The sequence below is a fragment of the Motacilla alba genome, chromosome 2 (assembly GCF_015832195.1).
Source record: "Motacilla alba alba isolate MOTALB_02 chromosome 2, Motacilla_alba_V1.0_pri, whole genome shotgun sequence".
NCBI lineage: Eukaryota > Metazoa > Chordata > Aves > Passeriformes > Motacillidae > Motacilla > Motacilla alba.
Genome location: NC_052017.1, coordinates 40,084,904 through 40,111,558, shown reverse-complemented (window position 1 = coordinate 40,111,558; position 26,655 = coordinate 40,084,904). Strand labels below are relative to the sequence as shown.

The 26,655-nt window shown below is 38.9% G+C and overlaps 1 protein-coding gene across 8 annotated transcripts in view; it reads right to left on the bottom strand.

The window, feature by feature from the left end:
- The window catches only part of RBMS3 (RNA binding motif single stranded interacting protein 3), a 705,955-nt gene that overhangs the window by 305,166 nt on the left and 374,134 nt on the right, over window positions 1–26,655 (bottom strand). For all 8 annotated transcript variants that reach the window (XM_038127643.1, XM_038127644.1, XM_038127646.1 and 5 more), the window contains one exon: window positions 16,551–16,609. In XM_038127643.1, coding sequence (XP_037983571.1) covers window positions 16,551–16,609 — 59 coding nt within the window. The remainder of the gene's footprint in view (window positions 1–16,550; window positions 16,610–26,655) is intronic.

Below are 26,655 nucleotides of genomic sequence, written 5' to 3'. Positions count from 1 at the left end.
ATAATGAGTTTTATTATTTCGGGAATTAGTCTCTCCGGTGAAATGATGGAAACACCTGTCTAAGATTTAGGACTTTTAAATTTAGGTTGCACAAAGGTGTTAATGCATGAACCACGAAGTGTGCACAAAGACAGACACACTTTGAGGAACAGAACAGTGCTGGTAGGGACAGAAGGAAAGGATGCGACCACATCCTGTTTCAGCTCCATGGCTACAGTGCAATTACCAACATCCTCTCCAAGAACTGCCCAAAACACAGCCTACACACACGAGGCACAAGCTCTGCTTGCAAGCACTGCCCACGTGGAAAAGAGATGGCCATGTGCACAAGTAGGTGGTTGGCAGGAGTTCCTGGCCCAATGTAGTTCCAGGCACAGTGGGGCAAGGACACATCAGCACACCTGATCTTTGCTCCCAAATCCAGTATTAGCTCTCTTTTCCACCCTTGCAGGCCTTCCTTGCTGTTACCTTGATGGTAACAGCAAAAGAAATCCATAACCAAAACTGCAGCACTTTGCTGCTCTACCTCAGGTAATTTTGTTTGGCCATTAGTGAGCCCATGCCACAGCATCCAGAGGCCAGACTTGGTGCTCCAGTCACAGCACTCTGCCTTTGAGCACTCTCTGGAGTCAATAGTGCAGTTCAGAGGAACAGCTGCTATTGCTCCTGCCTCTTCATTTAGTTCATGAAGGCCAAGCAAGCCTGCTAACACCATCACAAAACAAAATAAAGCATCCCTTTCAGAAAGGGCTGCAAGACAAAAATGCCATACACTGCAGCTGGCAATCTGATGTCTTGTTTATAGCACTTTTCCTGCTATCTTAAGCAGGAAGCATCACCCAAAACTGTTCTAACTTCTGGTTTGGTTTTTTTTTCTGGGGTTTTCTTTGCCTACCTCACATAAAAGTAAAAAACAGCAAAACCCTTGTAGGCAATTCTGAGAGTACTGGCAGGACCACAACTGGATAAACAGTTTGTGCCTAATAACAGGCAGGCTGTTCACCCAAGTGAAAAAGAAGGGTTAAACACTGTAGCTTTATCAGGAAATTTGAGGCTTTACACTGGAAGCAATTTGTTCAATGGCTATTTTGACCATAGAACTTCCTAATCTCAGTTCCCATAAAGTTTGGCTTGGAGCCAGCCAGAATGGTTCGTTTCAGCTGCACAGTTATCTTCCACAGAGGAAATAAAAGGATTTCAAACCCCGGAGTCATTTCCTTTGGTTCTCGGCTCATTCAGAAAAAATGTCCTTTCGGTCAGTGATATCTCCAACTTAATTCCTGCAGCATGACTTTAAAAAAAAAGAAGAAAAGTCTTTGTGGGAAACTTTTTCTGAAGGTTTGGAAGTGTGCCCTATAAGCTCTTTGCCAGTTGGTGTAAAATACCTTCTTTGCTCCCAGAAGTTTGCAAAGAAAAATGTCCACTTCTACATTAACTCTGACCTTTCCAGAAGTTTTTACTCATCTAGCAGTCCCCATTGAATAATTAAAGGAGGTATTCACACTCATACACACAAATATATGAGTTTCCAGAACTGTGCATCAAAATAATCCACTAAATGTGTTTTAATCACAGGGATTGATGCACGTGGAGCTTCAGAGGTAGTAGTGCAAGCAGAACAAGCAAGCACTTATCAAGTGCAGCAATGCATTTCCCAAAAGTATCTTAGACTTTGAGATATGGTAAGCCTCGGTATCTCGCTTTTGAGAGTAGCTGACAAGCATTTGAAGATTCAGCCCTGAATCTGAAAAGTGATCCATATGGTCCAAACAGGATATATTTAAAATAAGTACGCAGGCCAGCCAACATAAATACCAGGAGTACAATGTCCTCTCCGAGTGAGTGGGATACATACTCCTTGAGGCTGCCACCATCTTAAGCAGGTAGTCAGGGTTTCACTGAAATAATGGAGATAAAATTTTTATCACGCAATCTAGCTGTAATGATCAAATTCATTCCAAGCGCGTCAGACCCATGAACACTACCTTTACATCATCATGAAAGGGACAGGAAGCTTTTCAAATATATCCTCAGGCCTGCGGTATTTCTAAGAGTCCTATAACACAAAATACTGAGGTGCAGGGCTCAATATAAATGGCAGCATTTGTGGGTTCTGTAATAGCGAGCTTACCCATCCTTTGTCCTAAAATGAACTTTGAAGCACCAGGATGCCGAGGAGCTGACACATGTTTCTTTAAGAAGATTGATTTTAGTGAAACTCAAAGCCTTCTTCAGTACTGTGCTTCAGCATGCATCTAATATTAAGTATACACATCCTGAGGTGGCCCCATCTTACGTTCAGAAAATTCAGAAAGCAGAGTAAATGACACATGCAAAATGGAAACATTAATGAGTTGAACCCTACTGTCAACTTCAAATGTCAGTGCCGATCCTGATAATTAAACTACTCTTTCCAGGAAAGTTTATCACCCGATTAAAATTACAGTTTTAGTTATGATTTATGAATTGAGCCTCATATAACTTATCCTTAAATGCTCAGAATTGTTTCTTCCTGCATTATAATGATTGAAGGTGTTATGTGAGATACACTGAGACATCAACTCCTCATAAAGTAGTTCAACACACATACACTCACATTTACACGTATCTCCATATATATCACAAGCTCCTTGATAGCACTGCTCTGCAAAGGGAACAGAGGCCTTAGAACTGAAGGCCTTCTTTAGTCTGAGATGTTTTCTTACAATGTCTTGAATAGCACAGACTTGACCTTCAATCCTTCAATCTGTGGATCTCTACCAGAGAGGAGATAATCTACAGTATTCGATCTTATTTCTCTTTTCTGAAGGAATGTGGGGGAGGGCTGTGTCTATTCAATTTATAAAATAAATTTTAAAAGTAAAATAAACAATGAAGCACAATTTTCTATATGCCAATCCAAACATTTCTGTATTGCAAAGTTCCCTCTATTTAAACCATTATTCCATTATTTACCAGGATAAAATAACAGTGCCAAGGTACTGATGAAGTATATAGAAAGAAAGGCATAGGGGAGATTTACAGAACAGATAATCTTTCTGAGAATAAAGTAGACCGAGACTGTAATTGTAATGGTACCTTTTTCCCATTCTTTTCTAAAGCTGTATGTAAATTCAAACCAAATGTTGAATGGAAATTTTTTTCCCCTTTTACATTCCACTCTTCTTCTCCCTTTCAGGAATGCCAAACACAGGAGCTGAGTGTCAGTAAAGACTGACCAAACTAAAACAAAATTTCTGGTTTCACTTAGTCCTAAGGGCAATGTACTTCTACTCTTCCCTAAAACACAGTGGGAACATGGAATTTTAAAACTGTAATCTGAAAATCCATTTTTTTACAAGCCTTATTAATATGAAATGACTAGGTGACAGTCAGAACTTCCATTTAAAATAACAGAAGAAAATTGCATAGCCAGTCCTCTGCCTTATCCTCACTTCCAAAACACTGAAAGCTCACCTTGCTGGGCTTTTGAAGGTTAATTTGACCAAGCCCATTTTGGAGTTGTTTTTTTCTTCTTTAATGCGCAAACCTGCAGACATTTCCTAGGCCTCACACTGGCAAACATGCAGGTAATTTGTAAGGAGATGAACTGTAACAGAGCCACACTTCACTCCTCCAGTTCCTGCTCCCAAGCACTTCAGCCAACCATCACAGCTGCCCCCACACTCTCCCATGCGCCCCAACACAGCCAGTCATGCTGGCTCAGGATGAGTGAGACAGTTGTCCCCTATTTTAACTCAAGAGCCATACTTTTTCTTCAAAGAGCTGCCCTAGCAGCGGTCTTCCAGGTAAAGATTTGCTCAGAAGGGCTGTAGATAGCATGATGGAGTGTCACAGTCCCTGGAGCCCTGAGCCAGCACCCAGTCACAACGGCCCAAAGGAGAGCAGTCCTAAAGGGAATGTTTCTCCCAGCTCCCTCCACACTGCTCTTTGTGGGGGTGCAGCTACTGAGACTATTAAAAGAGCTGTATGAAAATATATCTTACAACATTTGCCTGACTACAGACTCAGAATATTGGGGGAACTCTTCAAAATAATTGCATGCACTGGGGCAAGAATCCTGACCCCACTCTCAAGCAGGCTCATCCACAACTCCTGCTGTCATAAAAACTGAGTTTGCTCCACCCTCCATACCAAAACTTGGCTGCTCTGGTGGTCAGAAACTCTCACCCATATTTAATCACGGCCTGTTTACTCTCACTTATTCTTGCTGCCAGCATTGTGCACACATTTTTTTTCCCTTGCCTAATACCAGACGCTGATTTCTTCATAGACATTCCTATTTTATTCTGGTTTTGTGAATGTTCTTTTAAATGCTATGTCTTCCATTCCTCATCAATCCTTCTCTATACTCTTTCGAGTAAGAAGAGCCTCAGCATTTCCAAGAACAAACTGAGACCATGGAAGCATGAGTTTGACTGCATGGAAGAATAGGAACAAACTCTAGCTTTTGTTTATAGGGCATCAAGAGGAAGGGAAGGTCAATTAGGTTACCTGGATAGAAAGAAGTGGTAGGAACAACACTATCAAGTAGTTTGGGAGAAGAAATTAAAGTAGGAATTAACCAATTTAATATGCCAATCATCATTTCCATGTTTTGCCCATGGGAGAGCTGCACACAAGGGCAGCAGGTCCAGGTCTATTAGGGCAGCTGCCAGTTCAAGGCAAGACTCAGGTGGTAAAGCAGGATTTAATCCAGTGCTGCATCTTTCCCACTGTGAGCTGCTAATGTTGCATCTTCTTGCATTGAAAGTGTCCCTCTAGAACTTGGAGCTAACCAGAAGGAAGGAGCAGGTTGGAGGGATGACAATCTCTCTCTCCAGGCAAGCAGATGGGGGAATAGAGAAAATTGAGAAAATCAGAAGGTGATGACTAGATCTATCCCTCTTGCAAATAAAACACTAGGCCCAAGAAGCTAAGTGGACATACTGTAATGCAAAGTAACCATGGAGTCACTCAAATGCAGTGCTGACAACACAACTGAAACATCAGTGGCTCCCTAAGTGCCTTAAGCCTTAAGAAATAGGATGGGTAAACTTAACTACATACTACAGTCAGAACACAGTCACAGAAAAACTGTGAAAGCAAGGCAATGAGTGGATCATCTTAACACCAAGGTCTAACATGCATGGCAAAGACAGAGCAGGGGTGCTGGAGGGCTAGAAATGATCAGACAAAGCATGGCAGAGAGCAACACATAACCTGCAAGAGCTGAAATGCAGAACTATGCAGAAAAGCAGTAAGGGGAGTGCTCATAGAGGACTTTTACCATCCCTACACAGATTGGGCAAAATGAGATGTAATGCAAAGATCACATTTTTAGGTGCTGTTTCAGAGAGCAGCTGCTTAGGAAGCCCAGAACAGATGCAACTCTTAATTTTAAATGACCACAGAGAAGGTTATAGGACAAATTGACAAAAGTGAACACTAACAAATTGCAATAACAGATGGTATTCACCCTCCCAGTTTGAAAAGAGCTCCAGGACACAATAACTGACTACACACACGAAGAAGTGGTGTGCAGGGTTTGTTTTTTTTCCTAAAACTGACTTTGTACCTGAGGACTGGGAGGTGGCACACATGGTCCCAACATTCTGAAAACACCCCAGGTAAGATCCAGGTATGTAAAGATCTGTAAATTAGATGTCATATCACCATAAATTACAGAAACAGAATAAAATTAATGGAAATAAAATACGTTGAAAGAGTTAACTTGACTTTTGTAGGTTTGTCTCACAGACCTATTGGAGTACTTTGAAAAGGTCAACAAGCCTGCGGATAAGGCTGATCTGGCTAATATAGTCTGCTCGGATCTCCAAAAGACATTTGACAAGACCCTCACAAAAGACTTCTTAGGAAACTAAGCAGCCATAGCTTAAGAGGGAAAGTTCTTGGGTAAACAATTGGTTAAGAGATAAAAACAGAGGGTAGAGGGCATGATCTTTCCTGCAAGGGGGGAGCAGGACCAGTGGACTTCCACAGGAACTTTGCCAGGACCCTTAGCGCAGATTTCATTTCTAAATGACGGGAAGAGGCGAAGCAGGGAGGTGACAAGATTATTTAGGAGACAAAACAGGAGATGCATCTGTGAAGAGCTGCAGAAAAACCTTATTAAATTAAGCAACTGGGTAATAAACCAGAAGAAGAAATTAAATGGAGATAAATGTAGTGATGCACATGGGAGAAAATTCTGGCTTTACATTATGATGCCCTTTGAAATGTCCATAAAAGTGTCAGCTTCCTATTTGCTCAGAAAGGCAAATTGAATTCCAGGAATTATTACAAAAGAAGCAGAAAGCAAGGCAAAGAACACCCAGCAGAAATATCTACATATATTTCCCTATCAGCTCCTCCTTTCCCATAATTTTTGAACTGACTGACCACATTCAAGCAAATTTGGCAGAGGTAGCAATCGCAAACACTTTTAAGTTCCAAAACCTCAATCTCATTACTAGACACTGGTGAAAACACAGCAGAAATTTGTTAATCCCAGCAGCCTCAGAAGGATTTGTTGCACAGCATACACCCGCCCCCCTCCTTTAAGTGTAACAATTTTACTACTTCTGCAGTAAAAAACCCCCAAAAAATAGAGCATGGCAGGCAGAGCTATGCAATTCTTTCTAATGTAAGAACTCAAATTCACCCAACTTGATAAATATGTATGTGTCTCCAAAACTCGAAGCATATTTAATGTCTGTTCCATGACTTTCTTCTCTAATTACTGTCTGTAATAGCAATAAAACCAGTTTCCATTTAAAAAGGAAATTAAGATAACAATGTGCAACAAATGAACAAAAAATTAAACACTAAAATACTGAGCATAGATGTTTGGGGTTTTTTTTTCCCCCTAGTTTTGGGGCTCTTTCTAAAGATACCTTCCATCAATAATGTGGAATTTACCCTGCAATTTACTGTGAGCTGAAGTGACTGACAAGAGCAACTAAGATACCTCAGGCAAACCAGGTCACTCAGACTCTTTCTTGCTGTTTAGTGATTAAAGGCTGACCACAAAAACCTTTACATTCTGCAGAATGACATGCTTGGTTGGTTAAATATGCAGGCAATTAACACAGAGATAACATGCATTTAAATGGAGGTCCCACTGACCCCCATCTCCCGACTGCAACCTTTGCTCTGAAAGCAGACAGCTTAGCAAAAATATTCAATTAATAAAAAGCCATGAAGGGCAACAACTCCATTTCAATTAATTTAAAAATAAATAGTGTTTACTGCTCCATATTTAATAAGTTAATAAAAAACAACAGCAGAACTAATATCACAAGTAGCAAAGGAATGTGCCTGAAAGATCTTTATAAAGATCATATAAAAATACCCAACCCTTTTTCTCCTTTGTTTAGAAGAAAACAGAACATTCTATATGCAATAAAATAAAGCAAGCCAGTTGTTCAATACATTTAAGCCCCTTCTTTCTTGCCTCTGTCCATGTTCTGTACCACGTGTGGTGCTACAGCTTGCTGCAGCGACTCCCATCCCTCTCTCCAAGCATTCCCTACTGCTTCCACCCTCTATTCTCATACCCATGCCTCCCTCCCAAACACTTTGTGGGCCAAAATTAGCACAAGCTCTGGTTCCACCACAGAGGAGCAACTTCTAGTAGTTACTTCAGGTAGACCAAAACTAAATCCATCCCACATTTCTTGTAGCAGGACAACTGAGTGTCCATTCTACATAACAGGCCATTTTCTGAAAATATTTAACTTGATTCTATTTGAAAGTCCCAGCCCTCTTTTGCTTTAAACTGGACAATAAGTTGTAAACTTCTATGTGAATAAAAAATTGACAGCTTAGAGACTTTGAAATTGGAAACCAAACTAAGAAATATTTAACCATTTGTAATTTTTAATAAAAACTTGTAGTTTGGGGGTCCAGAGAAACCATGTATCACACCACTGCCATCTAATGGAAGAAAACATCAGCCAATTATTGGTCCTGGGGAAGGCCCAGTCAGACAAAAACTATTTCATCAAGTAGGAGACTCATTTCTAGCACCTCCTTTTCTCATCTATAAGTTTAGCTCTTCTCAAAGCATTCTGGTTTTAAAAAACTCACTAATGTTATCCAAACATACGATTATTCTCAGGAGAGCTGAAAGACTGGTTTGGTCAGGGTTTTTTTGGTTTTGGGTTTGTTTGGTTGGTTGGTTTTTTGTTTTGTTTTTTTTTTTTTTTTTTGTGGAGAATTCAGTAATTTAAAGAAATGCCATTTAATTCAAAATCCTCATATTACTTATGGTACCTAAACTGATTGTAGACCCTGCGCTCTTTTTCAAAGACCTGGGCTGCAAAGTCCATAGGACAAGGTTGCCTTTTAGTTATTTTTTGTAAAGTACAATTGTTTTCTGTACTGTTGATTAGCACCGAGAGCTTTAGTGCTCACATACCTGTATATGGCTACCATGGCCTAAACAGATGGAACAATATTATTAATGCCCAGCAGTTCCTTTCCCAGAAGTGGTGTGGGTGGGTTTTTTGATCAGCATTGAGGGAACTACATCTTTATTGCCAGCAGTTATGGTTTTTCTCCTGTGTTGCACATCTATTTCTGCTCAAGCAATCCTGCACCATCTCCAGACAGGCAGCCCTCAGACACCCGGAAAGACAGATTAAATAAAAAGGATGGCCCAGTCTCTTAGTGTTTCACAGCCTCATACCCTCTACCAAGAAAGAGAGCATCTAGTTAATTCACTTGGGTAAGCGAGCGCTGCTCTTTGAAACAAAAGCAGGGGTGTGCAGTAATAGGGGAAAAGCAGTGACCTCTCTGCTGGCAAACCACAGAAACGAATTCGCGTTGTAATTCACAGATCTGATTCAGAATGGTTCCTGTTGAGTACCCACGCTCAATAAGAGCCTGTCAATTGGATTCATTAGCAAATTGTCACTATATCAAGGCAGCATATGTTTTGCATATGCTGTATACTCTGTGAGAGCCTAATGGAGTAGGCTGTAGCAAAACTAAGGAGCTGGGCACTGTCCTCCTCCTGCCTCTGCCCTGGGTTTCTACAGGTCAGCTGCTGTGCTGCAAGTATTGAGACTTTTGAGAAAGTAACTTCTGAACAGAGAACCGTCACTTTTGGAAGAGATGACTTGCCTTCAAGCAACCAGAGATCGAAAAGATTTACTGGTGTATAGGATTCTGTATCATGGCATCAGAAAAAAAGTTTAAGCAAAGTGATTCTTCAAGACATTTGAAAAAGCCAAGGCATTGTAAGGAAGCTTTCAACAAAGCTGATTATGAGCCGCTGTTCAGATAAAAAAAAAATTCTCTTCTGTTCATTTCTGCGCTATGAAATAGATATTTCCAAGTCTGCTGAGACCACTAAGAGCCTACTAGCATTACCCAGTCCCAAAATGCACTTCAAGTGCATGCCAAGCTATTGGCAAAGTTTTATACAGACCAATGAATAAAAACATTAATCACTGTGTACAAATGGAAATTTTACTTTTTTATTTCTCTGGAAGGAAACAAAGTTAAACCAATTATTTGTCAGCGATATGGGCCTGCAGATTTTGGAAGCAGTAAATTAAGAATAATCACAGATTAGATATGTCACAGAATACTTGAGCATCTTTGGTCTCCCTACATAAAATATTTGCTAGGCCATTGGTTCATTTATGAAAAGATAATGACCCAGGAAATTTTTTTCTTTAATTGCAAAGAAGCCATTTAAGAAAGTGTCTAGGGAACTAATTAGGAAGGAGTTTTCTCTGTAGAGGACCTGGCTTTAAACTCACTAAACAACTTTTAGAGGTTTTGCTTGAGACAGAGCACTGTTTAGAGGCAGTCAAGAATGTTCGCTGAGGTGCATTTTGCAGGCATTGGGGTGGGTATGTCTCAGTCCTCACCATGGTGATGCACTGCCCAGTGCTGGCATGCTCCAGCTATGATGACTTGTTGGGCACAACTCATTGAATCCTTTCCTATTTCACTTCAGCAGATGTGAAAAGCATTCAAAAATATACAGACATGAGAATCTCTACCTCCAAGCTAAGATGAGATTTTGCAAAACACTTGCACATTTGCCAAGACATAATAATGCCTGCTGGCCAATGCAACAGGTGCCAGGAAAATATGTTAGTTATGATACCAAAACACCCATGAATACATCATCTGTAAATTCAAGGAGACAACTATGTAGTTATTTTTAATATATATATGTAGCTTTCCCACCCTCCCATATTGCTCCTGGTAACTTCTTAAAGTGGTCAGATTTACAGAGCATCATAGGTCTTGAGCCCAGAGATTAAGCCAGCTTTTATTTGCAAAGATAGGGGTGAATTTAGACTTCATTAGTGAGGGAACAACCTCATGTTTTTTTTACTGGCAATTCCTTTCACTTCATTTTGATATATGCCAGCCATCATGGTGTTTAGATGCCTCCTTTAGGTATTTTTTCTTAAGATTTGACTCTTGGTCTCACGTGGTTCCATAGTAATACCACTTATTAATTTAAGCAGAAAAAAATTATCTCATAAAAATCACAGGAGTAAAAGTAAAAAAACCCTGAAGTTTAAAAAACCTTCCAGAAAACAGACAAAAAACCCTCCAAATAGTCACAAATTTTAAACAACTAGCCTCATGTTGTTTAATGTATCTTATCAAAACACACAGCATTTTAAGTTTGCTTTTTTCCTTTCAACTGCTTCAAAATGGGGACTCAGTGACACTGTTGAAGACTTCGTCCTTTTATCTCTGGAGATTTGGTTTTATCAGCTGGCTTGCTAACCAAAAGTGGTACAACTCAGCATAGTTTGTGCACTCTGTTCAGGAGACCCAGGAACAGAAGGACCAGATGAGCTGAGGCTGCTGCAGGTCAGTGGTGAGATGGACCAGCAGAGCCACAGACAGAACTTGCTGAACGCCTGCCCCACTCTCGAACGCTCGGCACGTGTCCGGCTTCCACAAACTGCTCACTATCAGAAAACCTGCTGAATTAAAATATTCCATATTGCTGCACTTCTCATAACTTGAGAACTATTATGCCACTGATTACATAATGCTTTGGAGTGGATCAAAAAGAAAAAAAGTGAACAAAACAAAATTAATTTCAAAAAACCAGCACATCTATTGCTACTCTGGCATCGAAAACAGGACTGATTTATTAGCTACACAAGTCTAGGGTTTCAAAATTAAATAAGTCTGTTTTACAAATTATTTACTTTCTACAAGATCCATTTCCCCTTGAAGCACACTGTGCATGCCCTCCTAGTGTGAACAGTTTACAGTCTGTGATCAGGCACAGACTTACTTGTCTGGATTTTTTTCCCTTTCAAAATGGCAATTCTGAAAATCATAAATTACACAGCACAGTTATTGTAATTCGAGCTTATTCCCAATAAATAAAATTTATTAACTAAATAGCTTTCTATGTAGCTTAGCTCTTTCCCACCAGCTTATTATTTTACATAGACTTGCTTCACATTCCTAGTCACAATCAAATTGTGCCATTTTAAGAATATGAATTTAAAAATATAAACTAAAAACGCAAAATTTCATATAATCACAAATAACCTTCACTCCTTTTAGAATATGGCAAGAGAATTCTTTGTAAAATTTGAAGCTTTGAAAGTATTTTATCTAACACACATACCAAGGTATATCTACTATATGAATATAAGCTTTGTTTATCAGAACACCAGAGCAGAAGCCTCCAGCTCATTAAGCTCCAATGCATTAGTGTATTTAGGGATGCTGGTGAGCTTAAGCATATGAGTACCAACAAGGCAGGACAGACTCCTTTTGGGAGATATAAAACATCACTTTATCATGCCATTCCAATTATCTCCAGCACTTATAGTAAGCCTCCAGTTATTCCATTTTTGTTACACAAATAAACTCTCAATTTATAAAATAGGTCATGGTAAATTTTACGTCCTGGTCTAAAAACAGCAAGGCAACTGGAGAAATAAAATTGTATGTGATATATGGTGGGTTAACACAGATGACCTCATGGCTTTTTTTTTTTTTAACCATAAACCAACCCCAATCCTAATGAGTGCATACCTGCATCCAGTTTTAATATTTTAAAAAGAAATAGATCATTGCTAACATTTCTCAACCAGAAAAATGTCATAATGAAATACTAAAATTATAAACAGAGTCACTGTAGTTCCCCTCATCATGTTAGGCACATTTGCCTCCTAAGACAAACACTGTTATTCAACATATCAAGCCACCCACGGTTTGTAAAAAGATACATAAAATGAAGAATATACTACTGAAGTGTTTGTCTCCTACAAATTTAATAGGTTTTAGTTATTAAAAAAAAAAATCCCACAGGTGGAATTTCAGACTTGTAGTAATTCTCCTGTACTTATCTTCTAAGGTACTAGCAAAATACTCAAAATCATGCAAGCCCCTGATTAAACCAGGAAGCAAATCTGCATGCATGCAATTACAGTGTCTGCAAGGGCAGACGCAGATGACAGTAATTCATACTCTAAGAAATGGGCTTGTGTATTTGGCAGATTAACTGTTCAGTATTCCATTGCTATGAGGTATGGAAACTGTACTGTGAAACAGCCATTACTCATTCCCTCAGCTCTGAGCACGTAGGTCTACCAAAGGCAAGCCAGGCTGGAGAGGGTGGGGGGAGAGGGCTGGAAAGAGAGGAGTCTACACATTTCAGATTAACGCTTCTCTTGAATGGTTTCTTTTATTTCATTTCCCCCACTTTTTAAATTAGCAAATACAGTAGGCCCAGAAGGGGAAATGCACGAGGGGAAGAGGGAGAGAGGGGAGGGAAAGGGAAAAAGCAAAAGCAGCCAAAACTCTCCAAACTTGTTCATTAGGGGTTTTGTGTTTGAACATCTGAATGAATCATGTGTCTGCTTTTCATTATTCTCCATATGTATTTGTTCTTTGCTTTGTTCAGAGATTTCGGGCCATGCTGCCATGACTGTGCTTATTTTGTTTTATATATTGGTCTGTTACAGGGTGATGGTTACTTCTCCTCTGCCTCGCTTAGCTGTTACGCCACCAACAAAGAGCAATCTGAAAATGAGAGGTTATATGTCAAAAGGTGTCCCTAGCGAACTCCCTTGCAGCCTATATGATTACTTTAGATCTGACTGCTTAATTCAGACCAGGGAGAAATCCTGAGATAATACTGCTCCTTATCATGACAGGAATGCTGTGGGTATCCTTAAAAATCTGAGGTATAATGGAGAATGACTTAAATTACATCACTGAATGTCTTCCTTATTTCTCCAAAACACTTCTTGCTAAAACAGTAACATTTTTTTAACAGATCTGCTGTTACATGGATGTTTTGAAAAAATTTCCTTGCTAAATTAAATCTTTCTACTTTCAGCTTTACTCTATACCTTCATCAACACACAAATAACACTGAAATAAATTCTGAAATCACTAATCATGTGATAATTTTTGTCATTGAATTTAATCCACCCTACTTCATTGGATACACACTACAGGATGATGTGCTCATTTAACAAGATAATCTCTTACTTGGCAGAGAGTGAGCAAGACCCAAAAGACTGGAAAGGAGCAAACAAATAGTGAGTCCTTCTTTTTTGATGTTTGAATACTGGGTATTGTTTGAGGGTGTTTTTTTGGGTTTGGGGGGAAAGGGGGATAGTGTTGTGTGGGGAGAAAGTTGGTGGTTGTTGCTGTCTGTTGATTTTGCTGGGTTTTTCTAGGGAATAGACAAAGAAGCCACTGTTTTAGAGATAGTTTTAAACTTCAACTTTCAGCAGATAGGAGAAAAAAGGTCTAGCTGAAAATGCTGTGAAGTAGGTGTCAAACTGATTAGCAGATTCAATTTTAAAAATAAGTTCTCAATGGCTCAGTATCGCACTACCTTCTGTACTGAGAGGGTTTCCTCAAAAGTCTTCCCCAGGTCTGTCATTATTCACTCTTTTCCACATTATCTTGTCCAGTGGATTAGAGAAAACCATTTATTAACTGTGAAGAGGATACTAAAGAGGTAAGTGCTGCAAGCACTCTGGAGGCTTAAGATTATACTCAAATCTTAGTAAATTAAGGAGACCACAGAAAAAAATAGGATAAAATTCAATACAGACAAATGAAAAATTCTAGCTCTAGGAGGGAATAATCAACAACCCAGAGGAGAGCATGCAATAAGGAATGCCTGGCTGGCAGCAGCTCTGGAAGAGAGTAACAAAACCAGGGGCTGCCCAGAATCTCTCAGCATAAACCAGCACTGTTTTTCTCATGCAACACCCTGTGCCTCAGAGATGCATCTATATTTTAAATACATTTAAAATTATTTATATGCATACATCAACAAAGAGGAGAGACATGTGATCACAGAGAAGGCAAATGAAACCCCTCTATACTATTTAAAATTATCAAATTTAGTCCAGTTAAAATTCTATGCCCAGCTCCAGATTCTTCAGGTAAGGAGTGAGCTGATTAGAGAGGCCAGCAAAGTACAATATATTGAGAAATTTAAAACAAATTGCCTTAAAGGAAAAAGTTAAAGGACTAGTGTTTAGTCTAAGGAAAAGATAAGGCAGATGCAGATCAGTCTTCAAATATACATGTTTGATACAAAAAGGAAAGGAATAAACTGTTCTACATGTCCACTGGGGATAAGAAAAGAAGCAATAGACTTAAATTACATCAAGAGAGATTTGGGTTAGACATTAGGAAATGCTTCATTATAGTGAGGAGAGGGAGTTTTATCACAGATTGCCTGAGGAGCTCGAGGAATCTCCCCCACTGGAGGCCTTTGAGCAAAGGTTACAGAAACACCCCACAGCAGTGGGTTAGAGCTGATCCTGCCCCAAGGCAGGTCCTGACTGCTTCAGGTCTCCCACTTCTAATTCCTGGGAAGGTTTTTTGGTTTTTTTGGCAGCCTTACTGAAGAGAAAGAAAATTGTACCCAGCATTTAAAGCAGTAAAACATCTATTATTTTTATGCCATAAAGCATACTGTTAATAAATCCAATTATGTTTATGATCTTTTAATGGCACTGTTTATGTCATAAAGATCCATCTATGAAAATAGAAATAGATATCTCTGCCCTACAGTGTAATACAACAGCATGAAAGTAAACTAACAGAAAATACAAACTCATTGTTATATGGCTCCTATTAAAATAATCTTAAAGCTAACTATAACATAAAGAACACTAAACCCAGACATTTTTCTTCCTCAAAATTTTAGCATTCATATTCTTTACATCACATTTTGTGTTTCACAAACAGATCCACTCCTTTCCTTGTTTACCACTGGCAATGGGAGCAAAGGAAGTTCTGCTCACAAGGGTACTCCTTTATAATGTAATCCTAAAAAAAGCAAAAACAACACCAAACCCTAAACACAATGAGGTCTTGTTCCTGGTGTGATATTCAAAGAAATACTGAGTGATGTTATCAGAATTCTTCCAGAAGAGTGCCCCAAGGAAATCAAACACACGTTCAGGCAAAAGCAAATGCACAGCAGTGCAACTTATGACAATGGCTCATGACCAACTGTGTTGGTAGAGTTTTCTAAGTCTAGAACTGCAGTATTCCAACTTGCTTTTCTCCTGAGTAGCTAATAAATGCTGTTTCTGGCAGGGAATAGAGAAGGTCACACAGTTCTACAAATCTTAAAAACATCTTTGGCATGGGTGGCAGGATTTTTCTTCCATCTCAATCTCCCCAGAATGCTTCTCTGCTCCTTCTCTTCACCCCGTGTCTGGCCACTCACAAGACAGTCCTAAACTGCAATGCCTTTTCTTTTTTACTAATGCATATAGAAATGCTCTCCAGGATGTATTTCTTTCCAGGAGAACCCACTCTAGCAGATCTCATTACTCCAGAAGTATTCTGTACACCACTAGTGGAAAGCTACAGATTCATTTTCAGGCACAGTTTCTCCACCATAGACTTAGTGACACTGCAGACTCATAAATGAGTAACAATTCTAGTCCTGAGATAGTACTACACACGTTAGTCAATATTTTCCTCAGCAAATATAGCTACATACACACACACACACAAAACATGCTGTATTTCATTTAAAAATATTTTCATACATTAGCAGAAAAATTAGGAACATAAAACTGGAAGAGGAATTATTTCTGTATCTCATGCAAAATGTATCTCATGTATTGCAACTTGTAGATCTAATTGTGTCATAAAAAATATTTTCTTCTTCTATTAGCATATGCCAAGACTTCACAAAAATATAAAAATTAGACCAGGTTTTCCTTGGGAAACTTTTCCCAAAGGTTTCTCAGTTTTATATAGGAAATCAATTTGCATCACTGATGATATCATTCAAATCAGACAGCACTATGTGGTTAGAAGGCAATTTACTCTTCTGCCGAAGCAATTTGATACTTGTTCTGATTTGTGATTTTCATTTTGTTTGTTAATGAAAAAAATTAATGAGCAATGTTACTGGAAGCACAACTCAAAGCTTTGGCATTATTAAATATGTTTGTAATATACTGTGCATTATGTTGATTGCACAGTTGGAGCCAGAGCTTTGCCAGTCAAGCCACCAGTCAATCATTCAAACCGATAATGAACTCACAGGGTGGACACTTTGCACGTACCTTTGCACTGATTTGTGTTTTTGTCAAGAATTGCCTTTGTGGATACAATTTTCCCATACCTATGGAGAAAAAAAAAAATCAGAGGTACAAGTTACTATATTTTAGTAAAGGACATAGTGATTTTTGCATGCATATATAACATATCCTAGGAAGAGGTCTAGAGCTCTTGAAAAATGTTCATCTGATATCCTGGAGAGATCCCTTATGCCACTAGCTCAAACACCTTTAGAGTTCCCCAAGAGCACTTGCCACAACCTGTCCATCTCTGTTCCATGCACTGCCAGCATAAATGCCAATCATAGGAAAGATCTTAGGACGCTAGTAAAGAGGCTTCTTTGACTAAATTATTTTAAGTTTGTTTAGGTTAAATACAGATGGACCACATTCCTTCAGGATTAATGAAAATGCAGGAATTATGGTCACTTTTTATAGGCAGGCATGCACAGCTGTGCTCATGTGTGCATCCATGTCTATGTATACACATTCTATCTAGTTTGGATAAACAGAACCTTTGAGGTTTGTGTGCATCTCCCAGCTCTTGCCAAGATGAATGTTAACACTCATTTGAATTTATATCTCCTCCCATAGATAGCATGGCACCGCACTGCAATTTGACAGACTAAGCACGGCGAAGAGGGAATTTGGGCAGCTACAACTTGTTATTTAAAGCAACTAGACCATAAAATAGGTATCTGTGTTTATCTCACAGAGGTTAAGACTAAAAATGCAGACTTAACAGTAAGTATCACGAAATCCTGGTAAAAGATCACAGAGAATGGCATTTATGGATGACCATAAGACATCAGAAGAATAAGTAAAATAATTTTATTTCTCAAATCACTGATACATTTTGGTCTTTGTGAAGAGAATTTCCCTTAAAATGACCTTTCCAACATTTTTTTTAAAGCATTATTGATACTCTGATATACTGGGCTTTCATTTGGAGGACTTTTCCATTACACAAGTTTCTACATCCACAAAGGACATATTACTAGGAAAGACTTAAGAAAATTATGTCTTCTAATGGCAAAGCAACACCCATGGAAAATAACCAACATCAATTATAAACCATTGAAACATATGGCCCACAAATGCTTATTTGGTTAATCTTTATTAATAGCAATATAAATTTGGTGTTAGTGACTTCTACTTGCAATCCAGAAACCAGAATGTAGAAAACCTTAGTGCTATTCCCTTCTCTGCCTCAGGAGGAAATCCATGTCTGCCACTACACAGAAAAGAACCCAAGAACTCTAAGGGCAGCTAGAGCACTGTACCATATATTCAATGACACACTCTTCTTTGTCCTATGGGTCTGTAAACAGCCTGAGAAAACCAGTCAAAAGGAAAAACAAAAAAAAAAAAAAAAAAAGGGAGACAAAGAATGGTACCATAACTCAAGAGTGTAAAAGAGATCATTGGATTTCAGTCTGGAATCAAGGAAACACTTAATTACCTCATGAAGTGGAGTAGCACCTACAGGAAAGACTGGGAATGGCCTAACTAAACATACTCTTTGATACCAGCAAAAAAATTGAGACAAAGTTCTCCGCTCAAGTTTCCATACTACAAGAGACATGCAGCCACTCAGCTTAAGATAATGGGCACTGTCTCTGCATCACTCATGAAAGCAGCGTAAAGAGAGATGGAAAGTGAGACTTTCCATGTCACTGTTTTTCATTTGCCTAAGAATACACAAAAGCAGTTGTTTCCATTTGACTTGCATTTGAGGAGGAAAAGCATGTTTTGCTTCATTTTGTTTCAGTCTGAAACTAGTCAGAAGAAGGAAGAAAAACTGACTTAAGGATATTAACAGTTTGTGTAAACTAAGTGAAGCCCAAATTCAGATATCTTTTAGGAACCAAAAAAGTCAAACAAGCCTTCCTTCCCTTCACCTTTCTCCACCCCCTTTTTTTTGCTGACTCTGTAGACCAGAAGGACTTTGGGCTCTGAAGGCAGGCGCAATATGTTGTTCACGGCATTGTGATAGATACATGGGCAGGTAGTTGAGAATCTGTTTTAATAGCTAGCTCCACTCCAACCGAATATATAAGAAATTTAATGTTAACCATGAGATCACATGCTGTTCTAACCTCAGGTGTTTCTAAAACTGGGGCCTTTATACTCACTCACGTTCCACTTAATTTTATAATTCTTCATGGTAGTACCTGAAGTTGACTTTAGCCTCTAAGATATTAGAGCACATGTCTTTAGAAGGCAAAGAAAAATTCTGTTCAGTGATTTATGGCTGTTCAGTGGGTCAACCTACCCAGCAGGAAATTTGGCCCTTGCAGTGCATCTTCATTTATTTGATTTACTTAGATTTAATATCAAGTACATGAAAAACATGCAAAACCATGCCTATCTTGTACAGTAATGCGCCTCTGACAGATATATGGGAAAAGAATCCAAGGAAAATCAGTGGCTAACCCACAACAACCTCAAGTAAAACACAACTCCTACCTAAACTTCCGCCAATAAAAACTGACACCCAGCCTCCATTTCAGTCCAGCCACTCCTAATGAATTGATATGTTGTTCCATCCAAGTCACCTGAGATCTAGATGTTTACATTTCTTACCAGCAGAGACAGGCATTTGTGGTTCCACTGCTTTTATTACAGATTTCACAGAGTTATTTGCTGCGTACTGCGACCCTGCAAACACTTCATTGCACTAGAGATTTTACTCACAGAATTCTGTTCCGGTCAGGAAATGCTTCTCCCCACATTCAAAGTTATGTGCACACCTTCAGGTTTGCAAAAACAGACATCACAGTGGTAAGAGGCACCACAATAACAAACACTGTTATAGGCAATTAGCCATATGTCGGCGATTTAATCTACTGCTATAAACCCTGAGTGTTACCGCAAGAAAGTAATTGGAATTAATTTGGACACTGTTTTACTAAATATTTCAAGCAATTATTCTCCAGTAATCAGAACATCAGTTCTGATGAAGAATGTTAGTTTGTGTGCTGCATGAAATCAGGAAGGTATTTTGTTCCTACGAACGCGGTCATATTTCTTTCTCTCATGTGTGAAGTGCGGTATTAAGCTATAGCTCATCTCCAAAGTTGTTTGGCTTTCTGCTTGTTTTGCCTTTAATCGTAATTTGATTCACCCAGAAGTAAAAAAAAAAAATGTTTTCAATGGGAATTGTTCACAAAAATAAGGATAAAATACATCACAAGAGTTTACCTCTTGTTCTCTTATATTTAAATGGAAATTTAAACACAGCCTGCACACCTGTGTTCTATAAATTATGGATATCATTAATGTAAAGAAATAACAGGTATGGTCTCCTTTTAGTGAGAAAGTGTGAGCACTATTTTATTTTCTCTTGAGTACAGTTCATGGAAGTACTCTGAGTACTCTTATTGAATCAAAAATTCTGGTCATAAAAGGATGATTGAATTGAGTCCACCTCAATCCTACAAAACAATGGCTGTATCATTAATGATAACCTACTGTACCATGCTATCCAAGTAAATAGACCTAATGAATCTGAGCTGGCTACCTCAAGAATGTGGCTATTGAGCATCTGAATTGAAATTGCTGTTCAAAAGGTTTCCAGGCACTCTTCTTGAAGTGTTATCTAAATGTACGGTAACCACTAACAAGATTGTTCAAGCGCTTTTAAAAATCATTGTAATTATTTATATTCAATAATGCTTTTCTTTTTATGTAAGAATTTTCCTGGAAAACCAGGTGGCCAGATTTTAAAAGAGCTTCCATGTCAGAAGCAACTGCACAGACTAGGACTTTACCACATTAATGAAGAACCCATGCAATGAAATAGCGACTAGTTGTCTTTGTTGTTTCTCATAATATATAAGGAATGCCCAGAAAATTATAAAGTTTAAAATCAGCAGGTTCCAGAATAGAGAGCTACATTGGGGAAATACTGCCACAGCCCAAATTAAAAGGAAAGACACATTTGTGCCCTGGAAGTCACATACCACCAGAAACTGAGAGAGGATACCAGAGCAGCATCATCACATGTTGTCCCTGTTTTAACATCCTCCACAGCTGCTGAAACAAATTCCTATCTGGCCCAGCCCAGCCAGTCTTACATTCCAAGAAAACATTCAGCTGGGGGTGGAGATACCTTCTTAGAAACATAACCAATTCTACTTTATCGTGTATATATCAGTGAAACTGTTGAAGTCATCTCACTTACACTATTAAAATTGCGAAGGTCACTTTAAAACTCTTCCCTTACCAGCAGCAGGAACTGACACCATGTCACACAGAAGGCAGAACAAAGGGAAGAGCTCTGCACAGGGAAACAATCTCCCTGTTCAGCCCATTCTTGAGAGCCCCATCCCATTGCACCCCACCTTTTTAGACTACTCAGCAGACTCAGGAAAGATGCAAGCAATGCAAAATAAGCCCTTAATGTATGTACATCAAAGCAGATCACTTTAAGAGCTTTCAGGCAGGCGGTCGATCAGCACTTACACAGCAGACAAAGCTCAACGCGCTCATTTCCAGGAAGTTATTTGATAACCACTGTTAAAATGAAGATAGTTCCTGAAGGAAACCATTCAGCTGTGAGTGGATACCCCTTGTAAGATGCATGAACCTTAACCACAGCCAACCCCAAACAGAGGGGAATTTGCTGTCTCAAAGCACACAAAGAATTTGAGCCATTTCTCCTCCTGCTTGTGGGAAGCTAGGGTGCAGGGAAGGTAAGTGGACAGCTAGGATTAGGAGACAATTGACATTCAGCTAAGGACTAGCTCAAGGCAGAGGAGCCAGGTGCCACCCACCCCACTGCTGGCAGGTAACATGCCAAGAGAGGAAGCTGGCTGAGCGACAGCTGTGACCAGGAGCTGCTACATCAAAAAATGGAGGAGGCCAGGCTGGTGGGGGCCACTCAAACTTTTCACTTTTTCCATGTCTTGAGGGGAAACAAAACCTCTGGGACAAGCACAGCATATTCTGTCTTCTCTCAAATCTCTCACCACTCACCCAACTCTGTGCGGCTCGTGTGCTGCCATCCTCCTCTACAAGGCAGCAAGTGCACAGGCATGTACAAAACACAGCTTTTACCCAATTCCAACCACTGCTTGTATGCTTCAAAAAAAAAGTGAAGCTTGGAATTGAAACTCAAGTTACCAGCATACAGAACTCTTCCTTGCTTAGCAAAAACCAATGGAGTTATCAAGTAATTTCTGAGTTCAGAGCTTAATAATTATATCCCCAGCATTTGAGTTCACTCAAGGCCTCAAGCATTGCTCCGAGCACAATCCACCCAACTGAAAACTGTCTGCATTTCTGGGCATTTAGGTAATGTATGCTTTTATCTTGGGAACTTTTGTACTGGGATGAATTTGACCAGCAGTAATTGGATTTAGATAAGCAACTCTGAGGCTCTTTCATTCTTGTGAATTAATATCTAAATAGCATAACCAGGTTTATTTTGTTTAAAGCAGATTTTATTAGGCAACTCATGGGTTTGGGGAGAAAATAAAGCCCACATTATGAAGACCTAAAGTACAGAAAGAACTGCTGTTGAATTTCTTGGAGAGATATTTTTCCTATAATACACTGTGACATGAACTTACAACATCCAAACATGTACAAAGGGAAAAATTCACTCAATTTTTTTTATATTTGCATGATAATTTCTGGGCATTTAATCTACTGCATGGCATTTTAAATGCTTACATTTTTTCCCCCAAAATGTAAGACATTACTATTCTGTCCCTTAATGAAGACTGAGTTGCTTTGTTGCCCTTTCTCTGTATATTATTTTTAATTAAAAAAAAAAAAAACAAACTGAAAATTTAAGAAAAATTCTTATCTTCACGCACAAATACAACAACAAAACGCATGTCCCTCAGAGCAACTCACTCCGAGCAGTGCATGGCTTGGGGAACAAACGAAAGGAGTTACTTGCAGGGAATTGATGGTGTACTGGACTGATAAGACCATGCTTCTGTAAGAGTTTAACATTTGGATGCTCTGTCTTCACTAATTACTTTGGTCTGGCTGTCATCTTTACACAAATCATTCCTTCACTCAGTAAAATACAAGCTCTTCATACTGTCTCTCAGAGTATCCCACTGGACACAACGTCCAGCTCACAGCTGGATAAACACAGCTTGCAATGGGTGAGCAACTGGCTCATGGGTTGGGCACAAAGGGCCACAGTGAATGAGGGGACACAGAGCTGGCCATGGTCACTAGTGGGGTTCCACAGGGTTCCATCCTCAGCCCAGTGCTCAAAATCTTCATAAATGGCTTGGACACATCTGGAAGGGATATTAAGTTCACAGACAATACAAAAGTGGGAGGATCTGTTGTTTCTCTCAAGGGCAGAGAGACCTCGCCAAATCACAGGACTGCGCAATCACCTACAGTATGAAGTCTAACAAGGGAAAGTGCCAGATTCTGTGCTTGGGACAGGACAACCCTGGATGTATGGACAGACTGGAGAATGAGAAGCTGGAGAGCAGCGCTGCACAAAGGGACCTGGGGTCTTGGTTGATAGCAAGTGAAATGTGAGAGTCAGCAGTGCCCTGGCAGCCAGGAAGGCCAGCCCTGTCCTGGGGGGCATCAGGCACAGCATTACCAGCCAGGCAAGGGAGGGGATTTGTCCCACTCTGTTCTGAGCTGGGGCAGCCTCACCTCTAGCCCTGCGTGCAGTTTTGGGTGCCATAATCTAAGTATAAAGCTAACAAAGCGTATCCAAAGGAGGGCTGTGAAGATGGTGAGCGGTCTAGAAGGGAAGCCATATGAGGAGCAGCTGAGGTATCTTGGTCTGTTCAGCCTGGAGGAGACTGATGGGAGACCTCATTGCAGCCTGCAACTTCCTCGTGAGGAAAAGGAGGGGCAGGCACTGATCTCTTCCCTGTGGAGACCAGTGACAGGATCCGAGGGAATGGCCTGAAGTTGTGTCGGGGTGGTTTAAGTAAAGGTTCTGCACCCAGAGGGTGACTTTGATGATCCTAGTGGGTCTTTCCCAATTCTGCACAGAATATTCTGCAAAGTTAGCAAGCAATCTAGACTAAAAACTTGTCCAAGAGTTTCAGAAACATCATTAAAAAAGGGAGAGGGGCCTGTTAAATCTTTTGTTTGTACATCTAAACCAGCCCTGAGTCATTAGCAGCAAATACTGAAAGGGCAGCTCAGCAATTTTGAAACTGAGACCTTCTACTTCTGATCTTAACAGCACAATGAGAAGCCAAGTTTTAAGCAGACAGTAATGAACATTATAGCATGTGGGAAGAGTGAATTTTCAAGAGAATGCAAGCTGATGAATCACCAAAACAACATATACATATTCAATAGTATCTTCTGGTACAGATATTTACTACTAAAGGTGGGGTGATCTCACTCACACATGGGCTGATTAGTCACCATTGTCCCACATCCACTGAAAATACATTTTTTTGAACTAGGATAGAGAAAAAGCTATGAAACCCATAAAAAAAACTACAACTGCATTATACAACTTGTCTATAAACACTATAATTGCTTTAGACAAACAAAATCCAAGATCTTACCATTCTATTGAAGAACGGTTCCATGTTAGGAAGAAAGAACCTAAAAAGCTGTTTCAGATTATGGATCATGCCATTTACAGATCGTATTCAGAAATTCTACTTTTCAGAAGATGCAAATACTATTTATCTCAAATCACAGGGCTCTAATACAGCCCTGGAAGGCTGTGTTAGGTCTTTTGGTGCTCTTTTATTGAAGACTAGGGAAAACTTAGTAGTTTTAGTGAACTTTGCTTCTTGTAAAATTTCAACAACCTCAGAAAGATAATCCTGTAAATAAACAGGCATGTAAAGAAACAGCTATAACTAAAAAATTCCTCTGCTGTCAAAATTCTAGATTTCCTTTCCAAAGGAAAATCTACTGCTATTAAAGCCCAGGAATGTGTCTCACCTTCACCCTCACTAAATTGAAAGACTTGTCTCACATTAAAATTAGAAATGTATTTACAAGACAACACATATTTACCAAGAAAAAGAAGGTCATACTTCATATTCAAACTAATCTGCATTTATATATCTATAGATGAACCTTCAACTGTGGAAAAACAATTTCATATGAGAGTGTACAGGCTTGAAGGCTTATTGCAATTGTTTTAAGTATTTGGGAAATTAAACCAGGTAAAACAGAAGTTAAAGTAAATGAAATTTAAACAGACACAACATTTGTTGGAATAGGAAGACCTTGAACTTTCAGACCTACAAGATGTATATCATTTTAGTAGTTCACAGGTAACTTTTCCTGTAACCTTGTCCCTTTCTTTGCCCAAACCAGAACAAGAATTTTTTCAGCATGTAAATGAAATTAAGTGGTTTAACCCAACACTTGCAGACATCAAGGATAGTTTTTTCATTGCCTTCAGTAGGTTCAACCTCAAATCCTATTGACAGAGTTTACAATAAGGCTATCACACCCTTGTTACCCAGGACAGAATAAAACGCCACTTGCTAATGTGGCACTCCCCACAAAAGCCTGATATTTTACAGAGTTTTTCCTCAGCTTGTTGCAAGTAAGACACTTGGCTATTAGCTGCAGTTTCTATTCTAAATGCTGTTTATTCTTAATTAATGCCATGTATTATATTCATATTAAATCTGTATATTTAAATATTGAAGCTATTTAAGACTATTTAAAAATTAATTACATTATTTTATATCATATCAAAATTATTACATTTATGTTTTTACTTTGACAGAAAACTATGTTTTTCCCTCACAGTTCTGCCGTGACAAATAACTAGTGTTAATAATTAATTAGCAAAATATTCTACAGTTGCTAAATTAAGTACAGAAAACTAAATTCATGCACAAATTAATAACTATGATTTCATGTAGTACAGTTCAGTTCTTTTTCTGGGCCATCATTAAATCTTCAATTACTAATTATTCCACATTTTCAAGAATTCAGATGTCTTAAAAAATAAAACGCAACTTTTGTTTGCAGACATTTAGCAGTGCCTCAATTTTCTGTATGATAGCAGGCACTATTGGGAAGACAGTTTAGGGATCTGAAACCCTTCACAGAATGAGATGTGGTTTACTGTAGCCCGTCACAAATGATAATGTCAGGCATACCCTAAGTTTCAAAAGGCAGTGGATTTATTAAAAGTCCAAATCTCTTCTAGGATAAAGACATTGCTCATCAGCATTGGAAATTAAAAAAAATGAAGCAGTTCTTCAAACTTGAAGAATTTCCTGTATCCAACAATTCAATTATTTTAGATATTGTGGAAATACCCACCCCCCCACCCCCCCAAAATATCATTCCAAAGTGTAGAATTTATTTGCTTTGTACGTTCTAGCATGCTGTACTGTCTTGAATCCAATTTCTCATTCACAATCTTGCTTACTTAGGGAAGATTCATTGTTAAATTACAGTTGGTATGAGCCAGCATGCCAGCATACCATGATATTAATCTCTGAAGTGTTCAATCATTTAACAATAGCCTCATTATTCAAGGGAACTCTGAGAATTCAGTTTGCGAAGATTTTCTGACATTTCACTAAAACAATTTACTCTTAAAAGAATTCAATGACTGTAATATATTGTAATATACATATGTATACATACATGCCTCAATCAGATGGTTCCTCTCTAATAATAGACAAGAAAAAGAAGAAGAATTGAAAAGAAAAGGAATTACAGATAAAAGCAAGAACCCCAGCTACCACCAGGGACCGCGAACTCAAACTGATAATTTAAAGCTAAAGCATTTTATAGGGTTCACACAGAGGCCACTTGAGTCAAATGTGTGAGTGAGACTTCTGGAGTTCACACAGCTCCCATTTCATTATTTACAAGTTAGAAAAATCCAGGTACTTGGGTTGTCTTTAGAAACGATAGAGTTTTGAGAGGAACTGTTTCTTCAGTATTTTACATTGCAAAATATATCATTTGGGAACTACATCATAGAAAATATTCTTTTTCCTCAATATATTTAGTTTAATCCTTTTATTTCCAGGGCTGGAATGTCACAGTTGTATTCACTTTCCAAAGGCTGAACTTTGAAAAAAGTGGGACAAAAGCGCATATTTTTCTCTGCCTGAAATTTTCAAGAAGAAACAACAAGAGCTTGGATTTGGATTTTTACAATTAT